The sequence below is a fragment of the Polyodon spathula genome, chromosome 40 (assembly GCF_017654505.1).
Source record: "Polyodon spathula isolate WHYD16114869_AA chromosome 40, ASM1765450v1, whole genome shotgun sequence".
Lineage (NCBI taxonomy): Eukaryota > Metazoa > Chordata > Actinopteri > Acipenseriformes > Polyodontidae > Polyodon > Polyodon spathula.
The window spans coordinates 3995567-4011547 of record NC_054573.1 but is presented as its reverse complement, the minus strand read 5'-3'; the positions used below and the strand labels follow the sequence as shown (position 1 = coordinate 4011547).

At 38.3% G+C, this 15981-nt stretch overlaps 1 protein-coding gene and 1 long non-coding RNA gene across 2 annotated transcripts in view; one reads left to right on the top strand and one right to left on the bottom strand.

The window, feature by feature from the left end:
* Positions 1 to 1177: 1177 nt before the first annotated feature.
* LOC121304934 (putative leucine-rich repeat-containing protein DDB_G0290503) lies at positions 1178 to 8036 on the bottom strand. Its single transcript, XM_041236379.1, has 3 exons — positions 7819 to 8036; positions 4615 to 5007; positions 1178 to 4111 (listed from the first exon to the last, which is right to left on the bottom strand). Exons 1-3 carry the CDS (start codon positions 8034 to 8036, stop codon positions 2569 to 2571), a joined length of 2154 nt encoding a protein of 717 aa, XP_041092313.1. The 3' UTR covers positions 1178 to 2568.
* The window catches only part of LOC121304938, an 18401-nt gene continuing 10387 nt past the window's right edge, over positions 7968 to 15981 (top strand). Inside the window, exon 1 of the long non-coding RNA XR_005948009.1 lies at positions 7968 to 8056. This is a non-coding gene — a long non-coding RNA (uncharacterized LOC121304938). The remainder of the gene's footprint in view (positions 8057 to 15981) is intronic.

The window sequence follows — 15981 nt, the reverse complement described above, 5'->3', positions numbered from 1 at the left end:
CAACTCAGCCCAGGATTGGATGGTGTAGTGTGAAAACAGCTTTAAATTATCAGTAGCTAATTTCAAACCAGACTCCACACTTCCTTCTCGAAGGCCAATTCTCAGAAAAGCAAGGTTTAAATAAAGATCTCTGAAGTTCCCCATTGGCCTAGGTTGAAATTTTATTTTTTTGCTTTCACTTCTGCTTTCTATAAACCTGCATGCTTTTATATGTTATCTTATTTACCATTTTTCTCCCCTCAATGTAAATCTTACAAATTCACAATTACAATTATTTCTTTTTTTTAAAAAAACCATGCCCAAAGCATCAGTGAAAGTTTCCACCGCGCAGCATTGCACTGTTCAGTGCACAAAGTGGATCTTTCTGTGGTGCGTGAAAACAGTTGTACTGGGTACTATCTTATCAGCACATAACAGTGTTTCAGTGGCTATGTTTCCATTAAGATAATAAGTGAATAACGTCTTATGCGCATTTGAAATTTAGCAAAATGTACATAATCAACCTAAAAGTTGGGTTTCCATTGAAATCAATTTCTAGCGGATAAACTGGCCGAGGTGATGACATTGTGGGCGGAGCTAAATCAATTTGCATGGTAAATGGTAAAACGCTAGTATGATGCCACAGACCGTTTCCACTCTTTTCCCTGTTTTTACTTTACAGATTTATCTGCATTTATTATACAATGACGTACAACCTCTAGCGAATAACCCCACCTTAAAAGTAGCCTACTAGGTCTATTTCTCACATCCCACCTGTTTATAAGTCTATATTTTAGTCTATATATAGTCTATATATAAGACTACTGAAAGTAGCAGGTTCAAAATAGTAAAACAATCACATTTTAAATCAAGTAGGGGGTTGAAAAGCTATCAAAAACTAATTTCTAAATAAAAAACGAATGGATTTTTCTCTTATGTGCGTCTTTGTTGTTTCTTTATCGAAACATGTTGGGGACTATTTTCTTAGAACACCGTTTCTCAGTGGAAAGGAGCTCTTGGGGCGTATTTCAGGATGGGATCTGTCATGTTTGAGCTACTTTTTGGATAAAGGGAGGCAAACAGGAGGACACTGGAATGCGTAAACTCCTAGTGCTATTGGTTCGTGCAGTGCCTTTCAGTCAGAGAAAACAACAGGTAGCTAAAATAGTCCAGAATAACCACACAGACTATTCAAAGGTTTACGAATCCAAGTAAAATACTTCTCTGTTTTATTTTGAAACATTAATTGAATTGAGTGATATATAAATCTACTAATTTTTTAGCTTAATTAAGACAATCCAGGCAGTCTGGTGTCTTTTAGGCAATTAACAGTATTTCAACTATTTAAGCAACATATAAGTATGATTACATTTTTGTATATGAATACATTGTTACAAATATGGTTAGTCTAAAGTACCCACTACAAGCATACAATAATATCACATCACTCAGACTTAAAAATCAAACTGAAAACCTATTTTTATGTATAAAAAAATAATAATAAAAAAAAACTGTATAAATGGGTAATTGTATGTAAAAATAATGTGATATTTTGTAATATTCTGGATGCTAAGCAGTGTGATTCCCACCTGGGATTGAACCCACAATCCTCTGGTCAAGAGCCCTAACCACTACTCCACACCGCAGCCCAAAATAACTCCTGTTTATCATTCAGTTGCTGTATTATTATTATGATTAACAATAGAATTTTAAACAAATATAAAAATAGGGTTCTTATACAATAGGTACAAATACTGTATTTAGTCTACTTACTCAAATATACTGTAGCAGGGTGTAGAAAAAATAATAAAGTTCACCTATCTGTAAGACATTAAATCTGTAAGACTACCTAAACCCAGGATTTAGACCCAGTTTGCGTGATTACAATGTTAGTATGCGTTTGTGGGACTCATCCAGCTTCTAAACTGACAGAGTATATGAAGAAAATATCGGACTGGCTTAATTGTTCATGTTTGACACTAAACGTTAGAATTTGTTTCTCTATAAGACAACATAGGATAAGAACGTTAATGTTCAAATTGAAGGAGAAGTTACTGAGGAAGTCTCTGAAGTTAAATTCTTATGATTTGCAAATTTGATGGGCATATTAAAAAGCTGAAAAAATTTATTTCGCAAATTGTCGACCAATTATGCAGTGATTAGTTTATTTGGGATGTATAGAAATTTGAATTGTTAATTGGTTATATGAAGTATTTCAGATTAGTGTATATTGGTGAGATGCATTTTTTATATGATTTTAGTTTGTATTGGATTAGTTGTTATTAATGGCTACTAATTGTCATCAATGTCTGCTTGGGGAGTGTCAATGAAAATTAGCCTTCTAGCTAAATTGAAAATACAATGCATCTTGTCCCAGGTAACTGACACTTATATACTGTATATGTGTCCCTAATAAAAAAAAAAAAAAACTACAATTATTAGATCATATTGTCACTGTCATCGCAAACAGCAGGGAGAGACGTATTTATGCACAAAAGCCACAGCATGCTGTACGTCTGTGTTTCTGTGGCATTCCAAAGACAAGATGCTCTGTTCCCTGTCATTTGGTTGATGGCATCCTTTTTTATTCTATTTATGTCCAGTCTCTCTTTGTATGTCTTTCAGTTTATTTTCTATCTCAGTCAGGTCCCGCACTTTGCCATTCAGATTGTTCTCTATCTCCTTCAGTTCATTATTTGTCTCCATCAGTATCTGCGCTGTGGCTTTCAGATTGTTCTCTTTCTCCTCCAGTCTAGACACCGTGGCAACCAGATTCTCCTGCAGTTTCAGCAATGTGACACCCAGGTTGCTCCATGCCTCCACCACTGTCGCCTTTGTTGTCTTCATCTTCAGATTTTTCATTGCTTTGTCAACTTCTTTATTTTTCGCCTTCACATTTTCCTGTTTCTTTTTTGCATTTTTCAGTAAGCCCTCAATCTTCCTCTTCATTTTATTCTTCATATTCTTCAGTTCCCTCTCCATGTCGCCCAGTTTATTATTTATGTCCTTCAGTCCTTCATCTGTGACACTCAGATAATGCACTGTGGCAATTAGAGTGTTCTCTGCCTCCTTCAGACACCCCTCTGTCTCCTTCAGTTCATTATTTGTCTCCACCAGTATCTGCTTTGTGCCACTCAGTTTGTTCTTTGCCTTCTCCAGTCTCTCCACTTTGGTTTCCAGATTTTTCTCTGCCTCATTCAGTCTATCCAGATAGTTATCTGTTTTCTCAAGTTTCTGCAATTTGGCATCCAGATTGCCCCTTGAGTCCTCCATTTTCCGCACTCTGGCATTCAGATCCTTCTTTGAGGGTTTTGGATTGTTCTCTGACACCTGTAGATTCGGCACTGTGAGATTCAGAGCTTGCTTTGCAACCTTCATTCTGTCCTGTGTCTGGTGCCAATTATTCTTTGTGTTACCCAGTTTCTTCATTGTATCCTTCACAGTGTTGAGTTTCTTCTTTGCATGTTTCAGTAAGTCCTCAATGTCCTTCATTTTCACCTCCATCTCCTTCAGTTCCCTCTCCATGTCACCCAGTTTATTATTTATGTCCTTCAGTTCTTCATCTGTGACACTCAGATAATGCACTGTGGCATTCAGAGTGTCCTCTGCCTCCTTCAGGCACCACTCTGTCTCCTTCAGTTCATTAATTGTCTCCACCAGTATCTGCAGTGTGCCATTCAGTTTGTCCTTTGTTCCTTTTTCCATTTTTTTCACTGTGGTTTCCAGATTTTTCTCTGCCTTATTCAGTCTATCCAGATATTTCCCTGTCTGCTCAAGTTTCTGCAACATGGCCTCCAGATTGCTCCTTGAATCCATCAGTACCTGCAATCTAGTATTCGGATCCTTCATTGAGGGTGTTGCCATAATTTTCTCCTTTGTCTGACACAGTTTCTTCTTTGTTTCATCCAGTTTCTTCTTTGTGTCGCCAAGTTTCTCCTTTGTTTCCTTGAGTTCCTTGAGTTTGACCACTCTCTTCTTTAGTATGTTGTCAATCTCATTCTTCAGTTTGTCCTCCTCCTCTCTCAGTTCCTTCTCCATCCCCTTCACTTTCGTTTCCATCCCCTTCACTTTCATCTCCATCCCCTTCAGTTCCTTCTCCATCTCCTTCAGTTTCTTCTCATCCTTCATCCAACTGTTGAGAGAATCACACACACACTCATCAGTGATCATTATTAAAAACATTTTGTGGTTAATTAAAAAATAAAAATTACCCTGAGAAGTGCAAGCTCCTTCTGCGTCGTCCTGCTGGTAAACCTGCATTTGAGTCATACACATAGACTTCGTGGGGGCCCCTTCCAGAATTTTAAAAAGGGGGCTCGGCTCCCCCTAGGTTTTGGGACATGCCATCAGTGCATGCTTATACTTAAAGGCACTCTTTTCTCTGCGGGAGTGAGTCCAATCTTAAGTTAGCTGAAGCAGGACATAAGCAATTCTGTTTTAGTTGAAGGTCCTGTGTAAGTTTAACCAATAGCAAAATCAAGTTTGTGCTAGTATAAAGGAGACTGCTGCTGGACTGTGCATATAAACTGATACAGAACACAAGACAGGCTGGTATACTGTACATATAAACTGAGAGAGAAGAAGAGGCAAGCTGCTAGCTGTGCATATAAACTGATATAGAATAAATAAAGAGACCTGACGTTTTTCTTATTTAATGTGTCAGTCAGTTTGTAATCCAGTTTCCTGTTGAGAAGCTTCGCTCCACCCACGGTTAGGCTTGCAGTAGCTGCTTCGGCCACGGCTCCAGCTGCTTTTCCTGCTGTGGCTCCACACTGTTTTTCCACGTAGTACTCGACTGCATTCCCAGCTGCTCCTGCCGCTGCACCTATGACCACGCCTGAGATTGCACCTGCTATTAAGTTTGGGCCTTTGATTAAGATAGTGTTGATTGGCTTTTTAAGAAGGTCTGGTATAATTTTAGTTAATTCTTCAATAACGATTCCACATGCACCTTCTACTGAACCTGTCACTGCACCCTCTTTTATTGATGATCCTACATTTTCTTCTGTGTTTTCCTGCAGAGATTCCCTGGAGAGAAAAGAGACATCATGTTAGATCAATCAAACACTTCTCTGGATGTACATAAAAAAAGATTTTATAATTTTATATATATATATATATATATATATATATATATATATATATATATATATATATATACGCATATATATGCTTAGATATGAATCAGTGCTTGGGAATTCTGGCCTGATTTGAATTGATTCAGAGGTGAGCATATATATATATATATATATATATATATATATATATATATATATATATACACACACATACAGTGCCTTACAAAAGTATTCAGACCCCTGACCAATTCTCTCATATTACCGAATTACAAATGGTACATTGAAAGTTCGTTCTGTTTGATATTTTATTTTTAACACTGAAACGCATCATCAATTATTGTAAGGTGACATTGGTTTTATGTTGGGAAATATTTTTAAGAAAAATAAAAATCTGAAATATCTTGCTTGCATAAGTATTCAACCCCTGTGCTGTGGAAGCTCCCAGTTTGCACCAATGAAAGAAATTGCCCTAACGAGGACACAATTACCTTACCATTGGCCTCCACCTGTGAACCATTAAAGTTGCTGTCACATTTTCTGGATAAAAACCCCACTGTTGAAGGATCATTGGTAAGGCTGTGAATCTGAAGGAAAATGAAGACCAAAGAGCATTCTACAGAAGTTAGAGATAAAATAATACAAATGCATAGATTAGGGAAAGGGTACAAAATAATATCCAAGTGTTTGGATATCCCAGTGAGCACAGTTGGATCAATAATCAGGAAGTGGAAGCTGCATCACACCACCCAGGCACTGCCAAGAAAAGGCCGTCCCTCAAAACTCAGCGCTCAAACAAGAAGAAGACTTGTGAGAGAAGCCACAGAGAGGCAAACAATCACTTTGAAGGAGCTACAGAGTTCAATGACTGGGAGTGAAGTAATGGCGCACCAGTCAACCATATCAAGAGCTCTGCATAACACTGGCCTGTATGGGAGGGTGGCAAGAAAGAAGCCGTTACTCAAAAAGTACCATCTGAAAGCATGTCTGGAATTTGCCAAAAAGCATGAGAGTGACCCAGCTGCAATGTCAGAAAAGGTTTTGTGGTCAGATGAGACCAAGATAGATCTTTTTGGCCAAAACTCAAAGCGCTATGTGTGGCGCAAACCTAACACTGCCCATGCCTCAAGACACACCATCCCTACAGTGAAGTATGGTGGTGGCAGCATCATGCTGTGGGGATGCTTCTCATCAGCAGGGACTGGGCATCTTGTTACAATTGAAGGAAGAATGGATGGAGCAAAATACAGGAAAATACTGCAAGAGAATCTGCTTCAGTCCACTAAAAAACTGAAGCTTGGGAGAAAATTGACCTTTCAGCAGGACAGTGATCCCAAGCACAAGGCCAAAGCAACATTGGAGTGGATCAAGAACAAAAAGGTGAATGTCCTACAGTAGCCCAGTCAAAGTCTTGATCTCAATCCCATTGAGAATCTGTGGCACTATTTAAAAATTGCGGTCCACAAGCGTCGTCCAACCAACCTGAACAACCTGGAGCAAATCTGCCAAGAAGAATGGGCCAAAATCACTCCGACGCTGTGTGCAAAGCTGGTACATACTTACCCCAAAAGACTTAAAGCTGTTATTGGAGCGAAAGGTAGCTCTACCAAATATTAATGTGTGGGGGTTGAATACTTATGCAAGCAAGATATTTCAGTTTTTTTTTTATTTTTCTTAATTTCCCAACATAAAAACAATGTAGCCTTACAATAACTGATTTTGAGTATAAGTGTTTTAAAATAAAATATTGAACAGAACGAAATTTCAATGTACCATTTGTAATTCAGTAATATGAGAGAATTGGTCAGGGGTCTGAATACTTTTGCAAGGCACTGTATATATATATAGTACATATGGACTGGAGAGGAGGGCTAGTTATTAATTAGAGGGAAGACTACTTTTCAAAGGAACGCCCATTAACTGTCACCCAAAATGGTTGACCCTCATGAGTGAGGAACATCATTTATCTAACAGAATATGAATTACAAAACAAACTACAGGTGCACCAAACACTAAAATATTGATTAAAACATCACTGTCACTGTTTTCGGACTTCCTGAAATTCACATAAATTCAACTGAACAATGAAAACAAACACGATACTTAGCATGTAAACGCACTACCGGTAACGGTAATTTTACTATCAGACAGGCAATCATGAAGAATAGAGGTATCAAGATTTAACTCAGGTTTGGCCTGTAAGTAAATGTGGGTATCATCAGCATAATAATGAAAATGAATACCATGGCTTCAAAGTATTTGGCCTAAAGATAAAAGATGCGACAGGTCTGGTTGGCTTCACTGTCGACTTGCAGAGTGAAAGAAAGCGGACAGCCTGACAGCACACATTTCAGAGGACGCATGCGCTTGTCTTTGCCTCTCCCGAGTTACTGCAGGGGTCAGAACAGTGAGACAGGGTCTTAATTCTAATTTGGGGAGTAAACGGGGCAAAATAATTGCTGATTCCAAATAAAAAATTGAAAAATAGTCCTTCACGGATGAATGTCGTTGGGGCTTAACAGCACCTCTGAGCTGTCCATTATGAACAGCAACTGTCGTCTAATAAGTGGCTATGAACGAAATCCGTTTATGTACTCCAGTTTTCTCCTAACGAGACCTGTTGACCCTTTATGAATAGACCCCACTGTTTCATAACTTATGAGGTGATCAGGAAGGACATGTAGAAACAAAATGAATAATGGAAATACACTCTTTGTCTACTGGAAATCTAAGCTGTCTGGTATTTTATAAATAAAAAACAAACCTTGGGTTTTTCATCCCCTCCGCCTTCTTTTTATTCAGTTCCTTCTTCATCTCTTCCTTCTGTTTCTTCTCCATCTTTTTATTCTGTTCCTTCAATTCCTTCCCCAGTTTCTCCTCCATCTCCATCCCCAGTTCCTTCTCCATCTTCTCCAGTTCCTGCTCCATCTTCTTCTTCAGTTCATCCTTCTGTTTGCTCATCACTTCTTGTACCGTCTTCATTATTTTCTGGTTGTCCATCTGTTTGGAGAAGAAACACCCCCTTAGAAATAATCATCAGTAAAGACACTATGCTGTTAATGAAAAAAAACAAAGCAATAACCTACATCCTAATTTTGTCAGACCTCATATGCAAGTTTCCCATGGCAATAAATCACGGTGAACAAGAAGTTGAAATGATAGTGTAGGATATTACAGTAAGGTAAACAATCATGGGGTTTCCACGCGGGTCAATTTACATGTGAAATGATGATGCACGTGCACGTTTGGGAGAATTACTGTGGATTCCAAGATGGCAGAAAGCAATGGCTGATGGGCGATTTTATGGTTAGCAGTGGTGTAGTACACCTTAACGATAAAGCAGGCTGCTTTTTTGGTTACAGTGTTTTGCTGTGTCTGGACTGTCATGTTGTATATCGCTTGTGGGTTTACAGTTCTGTATAAAACCACTTACCATGAACTGCGTTATACCCTTCTTGTAGTATTAAAGCAGCTGTTTGAGAATACCCTTGCTGCTTAAATGTCTAACTGAATTAATTCCCGTCCTTTTTTTGATCCCAGATATGTTCAAAGACAACACATGTCTGCCCTCCACGTTTGTAAATATAGTTGGTGAACTGGATGCCAGCTCGATCGCCTCCGAAACGTGTGCCATCAGCCGCCCCCTTCTTTACACCCTGCGGATTCACCATGCAGCCGCCCAGGAGCTACAGCGTAGGAGGACAACGCAGCTCCTGGGCAGCTAAGCAAGCCTGCAGGCACCCAAGGCCAGACTACAGGGGTTGCTGGTGCACAGTGAGCCGAGGATACCCTGGCTGACCTAAGCCCCCAGCGACGCTCAGCCAATTGAGTGCCTCCTCCTGGGAACTCCAGTGACGTCCGGGCTGTAGGGCGCATCCTGCACTCCCATAGAACGCCTTTACTGGATGCGCCACTTGGGAGCCCCATACCCTGATTTTGAAGATCACTAGTGAAATTTTGTGAAAATGAACTGGATTGTAAACTTGCATAAGGGAAGAACTTCAGAGATCCAGAAATATTTTCAAGAGTTTAAGTGGAAAAGGAGATGCTTGAACAAGAAATAACAAAGCATAATTGAATATAGTTATAGTACTTGCTTTAAATAATTTATATAACCATAGATTTATAATATTTGTATATCCAATACTGCTCCCTTTTATCACTTTGATCAGCCTATCTATTAGCCGTATATAATATATTGATCAGCCATATTTATAATGTATTGGTAAAAGCCACAGCGCCCTCTAGTGATCAAACAGTCTAGATTAGGAGTTATCAAACTTTAGGACGCCCCCTGTGGGACAATAAATGTTTTCTTTATTTTAAGACATAAAAAAAAAAAAAAAAAAAATTATATATATATATATATAATATATATAATATATATACCATATATATATATACTAGGGGAAGAGGATCGATAATGGATGGATGGATGGATAACATAACATTGATAATACTACACATTGAAATAGTATGAGTAAACATTTTGCATCTAATTTATTCAGATAGACTTTTCTGGCCGAAACAAAGGCTAATGCAGTACATAGGAGTGTGTTAATGTATTAAGCCAACAGTCTTATCTATAGCAAGAACCACCCTTCCCACTTTCCGGTAATTATCCTGTTGTTACAGCAAGTGGCAGTGCTTACTCCACTGGCGAGTTTAATCATTTTCATATCAGTGTTAAAAAAAGAAAAACAGGATCAGTGTTATTGCCAAAAGAAATAGGTTTTATAAGAAGGATGGACTTTAACTAATAGACCAGGGGCAAGCAGGTTAGCTGCTTATATTGAGAACCACCGGTGGCAAGCAGGGTCTTTAAACCTTTTTTTTTTCCTTCTTGGTGTAGGGGGGGGGGGGGGGGGGATGTAAAGAGATATGCAAGTTTGCAAGATTGAGGTTATTGCTTCCTACCACCCCCCCTTCCCGGTGAGTAATCATAGAGTAATCTTACTCCTATTGTCCCTGCTCAGTCACTTCCACTAAACGGGACTGTTCTACCATTATGCTTATTTAATGTCAGGTCTCTGTCTAATAATGCTCAGTTAATTAGTAATTTTATTCAGGATTACGGGATTGATATTTTATTATTAACTGAAACTTGGCTTGGACCTAATGACAATGTTTCAGTGATTGAGGCTTCCCCACCTTACTATTCTTTTTTTCAGAAGAATAGTAAGGTGGTCGGGGGACTTGCTACTATTTTCCTTAGTGAACGTATAATTAATCAGGTTACTGTCCCAGGTTATTCATCTTAATTCCTTAACTGCTGGTAAATGTTCTGATATACTGAGTTTATTATCAGACCCGAAGGGCTTATCTACAGATGAGATGATGAATACCTAACACCTCATCGACTGGTGTCTTAGATGTTGTAACACTAGTCAAAACTCGCAGGGTGGTTTTTTTTTAAACTCCCTGTGGTTTAACGATGCTACACGCAAATTGAAATATGAGGGTCGGAAATTAGAACAGAGATGGCAGGTAACGAAACTGCGTGTTCACTTGTGGTAGAAGTTTTTCACTCAGCTTCTGAAAGAGGCTCAGTGAGACAAACAAGGTCGAATCGAACAAAGTTTATTACTCAAGGCTTGCAAACCTGAGAACACACTCAACACACACAAGTGTTAGGAAACCGAGCAATGTTCTGACTATACAGAGCCAGTAAGCATAATATATACCTTGTAACCTATAGTTATTGCGAGCCAATCACAGAAGCTTAACTCAGTATACGTTGGATAGCAACAACTTGGAAGGTTAAGATGACACCAATCATATGCAACAATAACAACTTCTCTAAATTGCAAGCATCCTAAAATTATACCTTATTCTAACTAAGTCGATGACATTTCTGTGAACTGTCACGGGTGCTAAATAAAGAGAGAGCTTCCTCTTTCTAGCTGGTAGTCAGTATCTTTCCATCACTTATAGGGGCCGCTTGCCCTGCAGCAAGAAAGAGGAAGTATGTTCAAAGACAACTACCAGTACAGAATACATTATTATTATATTATACCTAAATCTTATAACCTGTAATAGCATTTAAACCTGAGCATGGAAACCCTGAACAATCAGAGCAGTAGCATCATTGTAATTTTCCCACCACACACTACACTATATGGAAAGACCATCTGGCTAAATATAGGAAGGCATTTGCTAGATCAACTTATTACACTAACTTAATTGAAACTAATAAAAATAATCCTAGATTTATTTTTGCTGCAACTGATACTTTAATTAACCCTTCTCCAAATAGTTCCACCCTTGATACTGGTTTTATTCCTAGCTGTGATGATGTCTTAAATCACTTTACAAATACAATTCTACACATGAGAAATCAGATTCCACAAACATATTCTATAAGGAGGCTTGTCACACAGTCTTATCTATTAATGTCTCTGAGGCTACTATGGAGGTCTTTTCTTTGCTTACCCTTCAAGAGCTCTGATTCTGCACTTGAGAACTACAGCATGTTCTCTTGACCCTATTCCTACAAAATTATTGCAAATGCTCTTGGAGTTATTATTACCCACATTTCAAAAATGATAAACGTTCTCTTTCTTCCGGTATTGTTCCCTCAGCACAAAGTAGCTGTAGTAAAGCCAGTGCTCAAGAAACACAACTTAGATCCTAAACTCATTAATAACTACAGCCCCATCTCCAATCTTCCATTCTTAGACAAGGGTTGTTGCATTTCAAGTACAAAGTGTTTTTTTAACTCTTAACGGTGTATCGGAGAAATTTCAGTCTGGATTTCGTGCTGCGCATAGTACAGAGGCAGCCCTTGTCAAAGTTGTAAATGACCTCGATAAGCTCTGAATTGGGTTTTCCATCAGTTCTAATTCTTCTTGATCTAAGTGCTGCTTTAGACATCGTAGACCACTTCATCCTACAAAATCAGCTCAAATACTTAGTGGGACTGTCTGGCCTTGTCTTATCCTGGTTTCAATCTTACTTCTCTGATAAGTATCAATGCGTTTATATTGGGGAGGAGAAATCAGCATTGACTGAAGTTGATTGCGGTGTTCCACAAGGTTCTATTCTGGGTCCACTGCTAGTTTCATTATATACTGTATATTACCATTGGGTGATATCATTAGGAAACATGATGTGAACTTCCACTGCTATGTGGATGACACCCAGTTGTATTTATCTTTAAAACCTGGTGATATTTCTGTCAGAGTGTGATTTGCTGCTTGCCTTGCTGACAACAAGTGCTGGATGAAAACTTCCTAATGTTGAATTCAGATAAAACAGAAGTTATGTTTGTAGGCTCCCATAACCAACTAAAAATGTATGATTGCATGAGTTTTGGCCCTAGCAGTCTTTTATCAAATCTGAAATAAACATTTTGGGGGTTCTCTTTGATCCAGATTTATCATTTGAGTCTCACATCAAGGAAGTTTCTAAAGTATCCTTCTATCACTTGAGAAACATAGCCAAACTGAGACCTATTAGCTCCTTATCTGGCACCCAGATACTAACACATGCCTTTGTTTCTTCAAGAATTGATTACTGTAATGCACTCTTCTCTGGCATCCCAAAATATGAGGTGTCCCGCCTATAGCTTGTTCAGAATACCGCTGCTAGAATTTTGACTAAAACTAAAAAGAATGGGCATATCACCCCTGTTTTAGCCTCCCTGTACAATACAGAATTGATTTTAAAATCTTACTATTGTCCTATAAAGCCTTGAATAGAGCAGCACCTAGCTATTTGCAGGAGCTACTGAGCGCCTATCTCCCAAATCAGCGGGGCTGCTCTGTTGTTCCCTGGATCAATAAAATCCATACGAGAGGGATTTCGTTTTCTTTTAGAGCCTTTAAACTATAGAATGCTTTGCTTTCAAGTCTTAGGAAAGCTGGGTCTGTGGGTATCTTTAAGAAGAAAAAAACACGCAAAGAGGTTTAATAATGGTTCCTATTGATAAGCTCTTGAGAAGGCGAAGGCATTTGGTTGTAAGATTTGCCATTTGTCTTGGTGTCGCTTTTCTCTGTCCCGATTTGTGACGCCCGGCTAACTGCGTTTATCTATTTTCCCAAAGATCGCTGGACTTGACGCTTCAGGACATTATTTCGTGGGACAAAGGGAGAATGTACACTTTCTAAATAGTTATTTATATTTTATTTACTTATATCTGTTATTTGATTTGTGAAAGCCTGACCTCCCCTTTTTAAAAGAGGCTTGTTCAAAACTCTAGAGAAAACGCCTTAATAACACTATGTAACACAATTTTTGTTCCTGGGTAGTAAGTGTTATTTCCTAATTGCTTATGCCTCAAAAGTATAGAAAATGGCTATTATTCCCCACAAACTTTGCTTTTGTGACCAGGACTGTGATATTTCAACATATCACTATTTCCAATGGGAAAACGGGCAAATGCGTGTCTTTTCGTTCACATAAAGTCAGAAAAAACAACATATGAATCCAAGTTAACATGTATTTATACTAAAGTAATACAAAAATGACTACAAAAGATTTAGGAGTAGTTTTTCGAGATTTCCGATTATACTGTAAATACAGTATAATCGTAAATCTTGAAAAACTACTCACTTCTAAATCTTTTGTAGTCATTTTTGTATTACTTTACATGGATTAACTTGGATTCATATGTTGTTTTTTCTGACTTTATATGAACGAAAGGACACACATTTGCCCGTTTTCCCATTGGAAATAGTGATATTTTGAAATATCACTGTCCTGGTCACAAAAGCAAAGTTTGTGGGGAATAATAGCCACTTTCTATACGTTTGAGGCATAAGCAATTAGGAAATAACACTTACTACCCAGGAACAAAAAAAAAATAATAATTCCTCTTCATCCGTCTATATAATCTGCGTCGATTTATTGAAACGCAAACACTATATAGTGTCATATAAAATATACATATTTTATGCATGCATGTATGTATATTAGCAGTGTGTGCTTTCAGTATAATGTTACTAAATAAAAGCTTAACAAAAAACATATATAGAAAGCCATTATATCTACAGCATTTGTAGGTACAGAATAATATAGACTATATTTAAGACAGTTAAGACGTTATAAACTATATCTATCTATCTATCTATCTATCTATCTATCTATCTATCTATCTATCTAATAGGGACAAACCAATTAGAATAGATCGGGGGGGATAGTAGATCGTAGGGATCGATAGTCTAGAGAAGAGGACTATATAATATGATAGATAGGATCAACTCCCAAGGGTAGTTACTTCAACCTCTCCGGTGTAGTTCAAATTTGATAAGTGTCAGTGTTTGAAAGGGGGGGGGTGTACTGTTTTTGATAAGGGACAGGAATGAGATATCGTTAATGACGCAACGGACGACTCGAAATTTTATCTTTATACAATTTTGAGTGGCGATTCGGAGAGACAAGGTAACTAGAGAAAAGATTGTTCTGCTTCAAATTGGAGGCCGACAAGTTATTCCGCTTCAGTCGCTCCTCCATTCTGAGCCTCATCAAAGATGATATGATCGGGTCTAATTCAAATGGTCAGGAGAAGGGTCAAGTAAAAAAAAAAAAAAAAAAAAAAAAAAACAAAAAAAAAAAAACATGTAAACGGTGATTGATTATACACAGATGTCGTTTTTTTTATCTATATATCGTTTTAGATATTTTGTAATTATATATTGATACTATAACTAAATATATATATATATATATATATATATATATATATATATATATATATATATATATATATATATATATACATACAGTACTGTGCAAAAGTGAAAAAAAAAATGCAGTAAAGTAAGAATGCTTTCAAAAATAGACATGTTAATAGATTATATTTATCAATTAACAAAATGCAAAGTGAGTGAACAGAAGAAAAATATTTGGTGTGACCACCCTTTGCCTTCAAAACAGCATCAGTTCTTCTAGGTACACTTGCACACATGTTTTGAAGGAACTCCGCAGGTAGGTCGGCCCAAACATCTTGGAGAACTAACCACAGTTCTGCGGATTTAGGCTTTATGCTCAGATAGTTCTTAATGACTTTCGCTGTATGTTTGGGGTCGTTGTCATGCTGCAGAATAAATTTGGGACCAATCAGATGCTTCCCTGATGGTATTGCATGATGGATAAGTATCTGCCTGTACTTCTCAGCATTGAGGAGACCATTAATTCTGACCAAATCCCCAACTCCATTTGCAGAAATGCAGCCCCAAACTTGCAAGGAACCTCCACCATGCTTCACTGTTGCCTGCAGACACTCATTTGTGTACCGCTCTCCAGCCCTTCGGCGAACAAACTGCCTTCTGCTACAGCCAAATATTCAAATTTTGACTCATCAGTCCAGAGCACCTGCTGCCATTTTTCTGCACCCCAGTTCCTGTGTTTTCATGCATAGTTGAGTCGCTTGGCCTTGTTTCCATGTCGGAGGTATGACTTTTTGGCCGCAAGTCTTCCATGAAGGCCACTTCTGACCAGACTTCTCCGGACAGTAGATGGGTGTACCAGGGTCCCACTGTTTTCTGCCAATTCTGAGCTGATGGCACTGCTGGACATCTTCCGATTGCAAAAGGAAGTAAGCATAATGTGTCTTTGATCCTCTGCAGTAAGTTTCCTTGGCCGACCATTGCGTTTACGGTCCTCAACATTGCCCATTTCTTTGTGCTTCTTCAAAAGAGCTTGGACAGCACATCTGGAAACCCCTGTCTGCCTTGAAATTTCTGCCTGGGAGAGACCTTGCTGATGTAGTATAACTACCTTGTGTCTTGTTGCTGTGCTCAGTCTTGCCATGGTGTATGACTTTTGCTTAGCTGAAAACAGATCATTCGTCTAACCGCTCTTCTGTTAAAGTTCCGCACCCAGTTTACCTCGTGACAAGCTTGCCACCTTTGGTCAAATCTTCTCTCTTTAAGACCCCATATATGTTTACTGGTCCTCAACTGACTACAAGAATTGTGACCTTCAT

Excerpts from the sequence above, each read along its gene's own strand:
- LOC121304934 (XM_041236379.1), bottom strand. The coding sequence starts at position 8,036 with ATGAAGACGGTACAAGAAGTGATGAGCAAACAGAAGGATGAACTGAAG. Across the intron at positions 5,008-7,818 it reads GAGGGGATGAAAAACCCAAG|GGAATCTCTGCAGGAAAACA; the intron begins GTTTGTTTTTTA and ends TTTTCTCTCCAG. Across the intron at positions 4,112-4,614 it reads TTAAATAAGAAAAACGTCAG|TTGGATGAAGGATGAGAAGA; the intron begins GTCTCTTTATTT and ends TTCTCTCAACAG.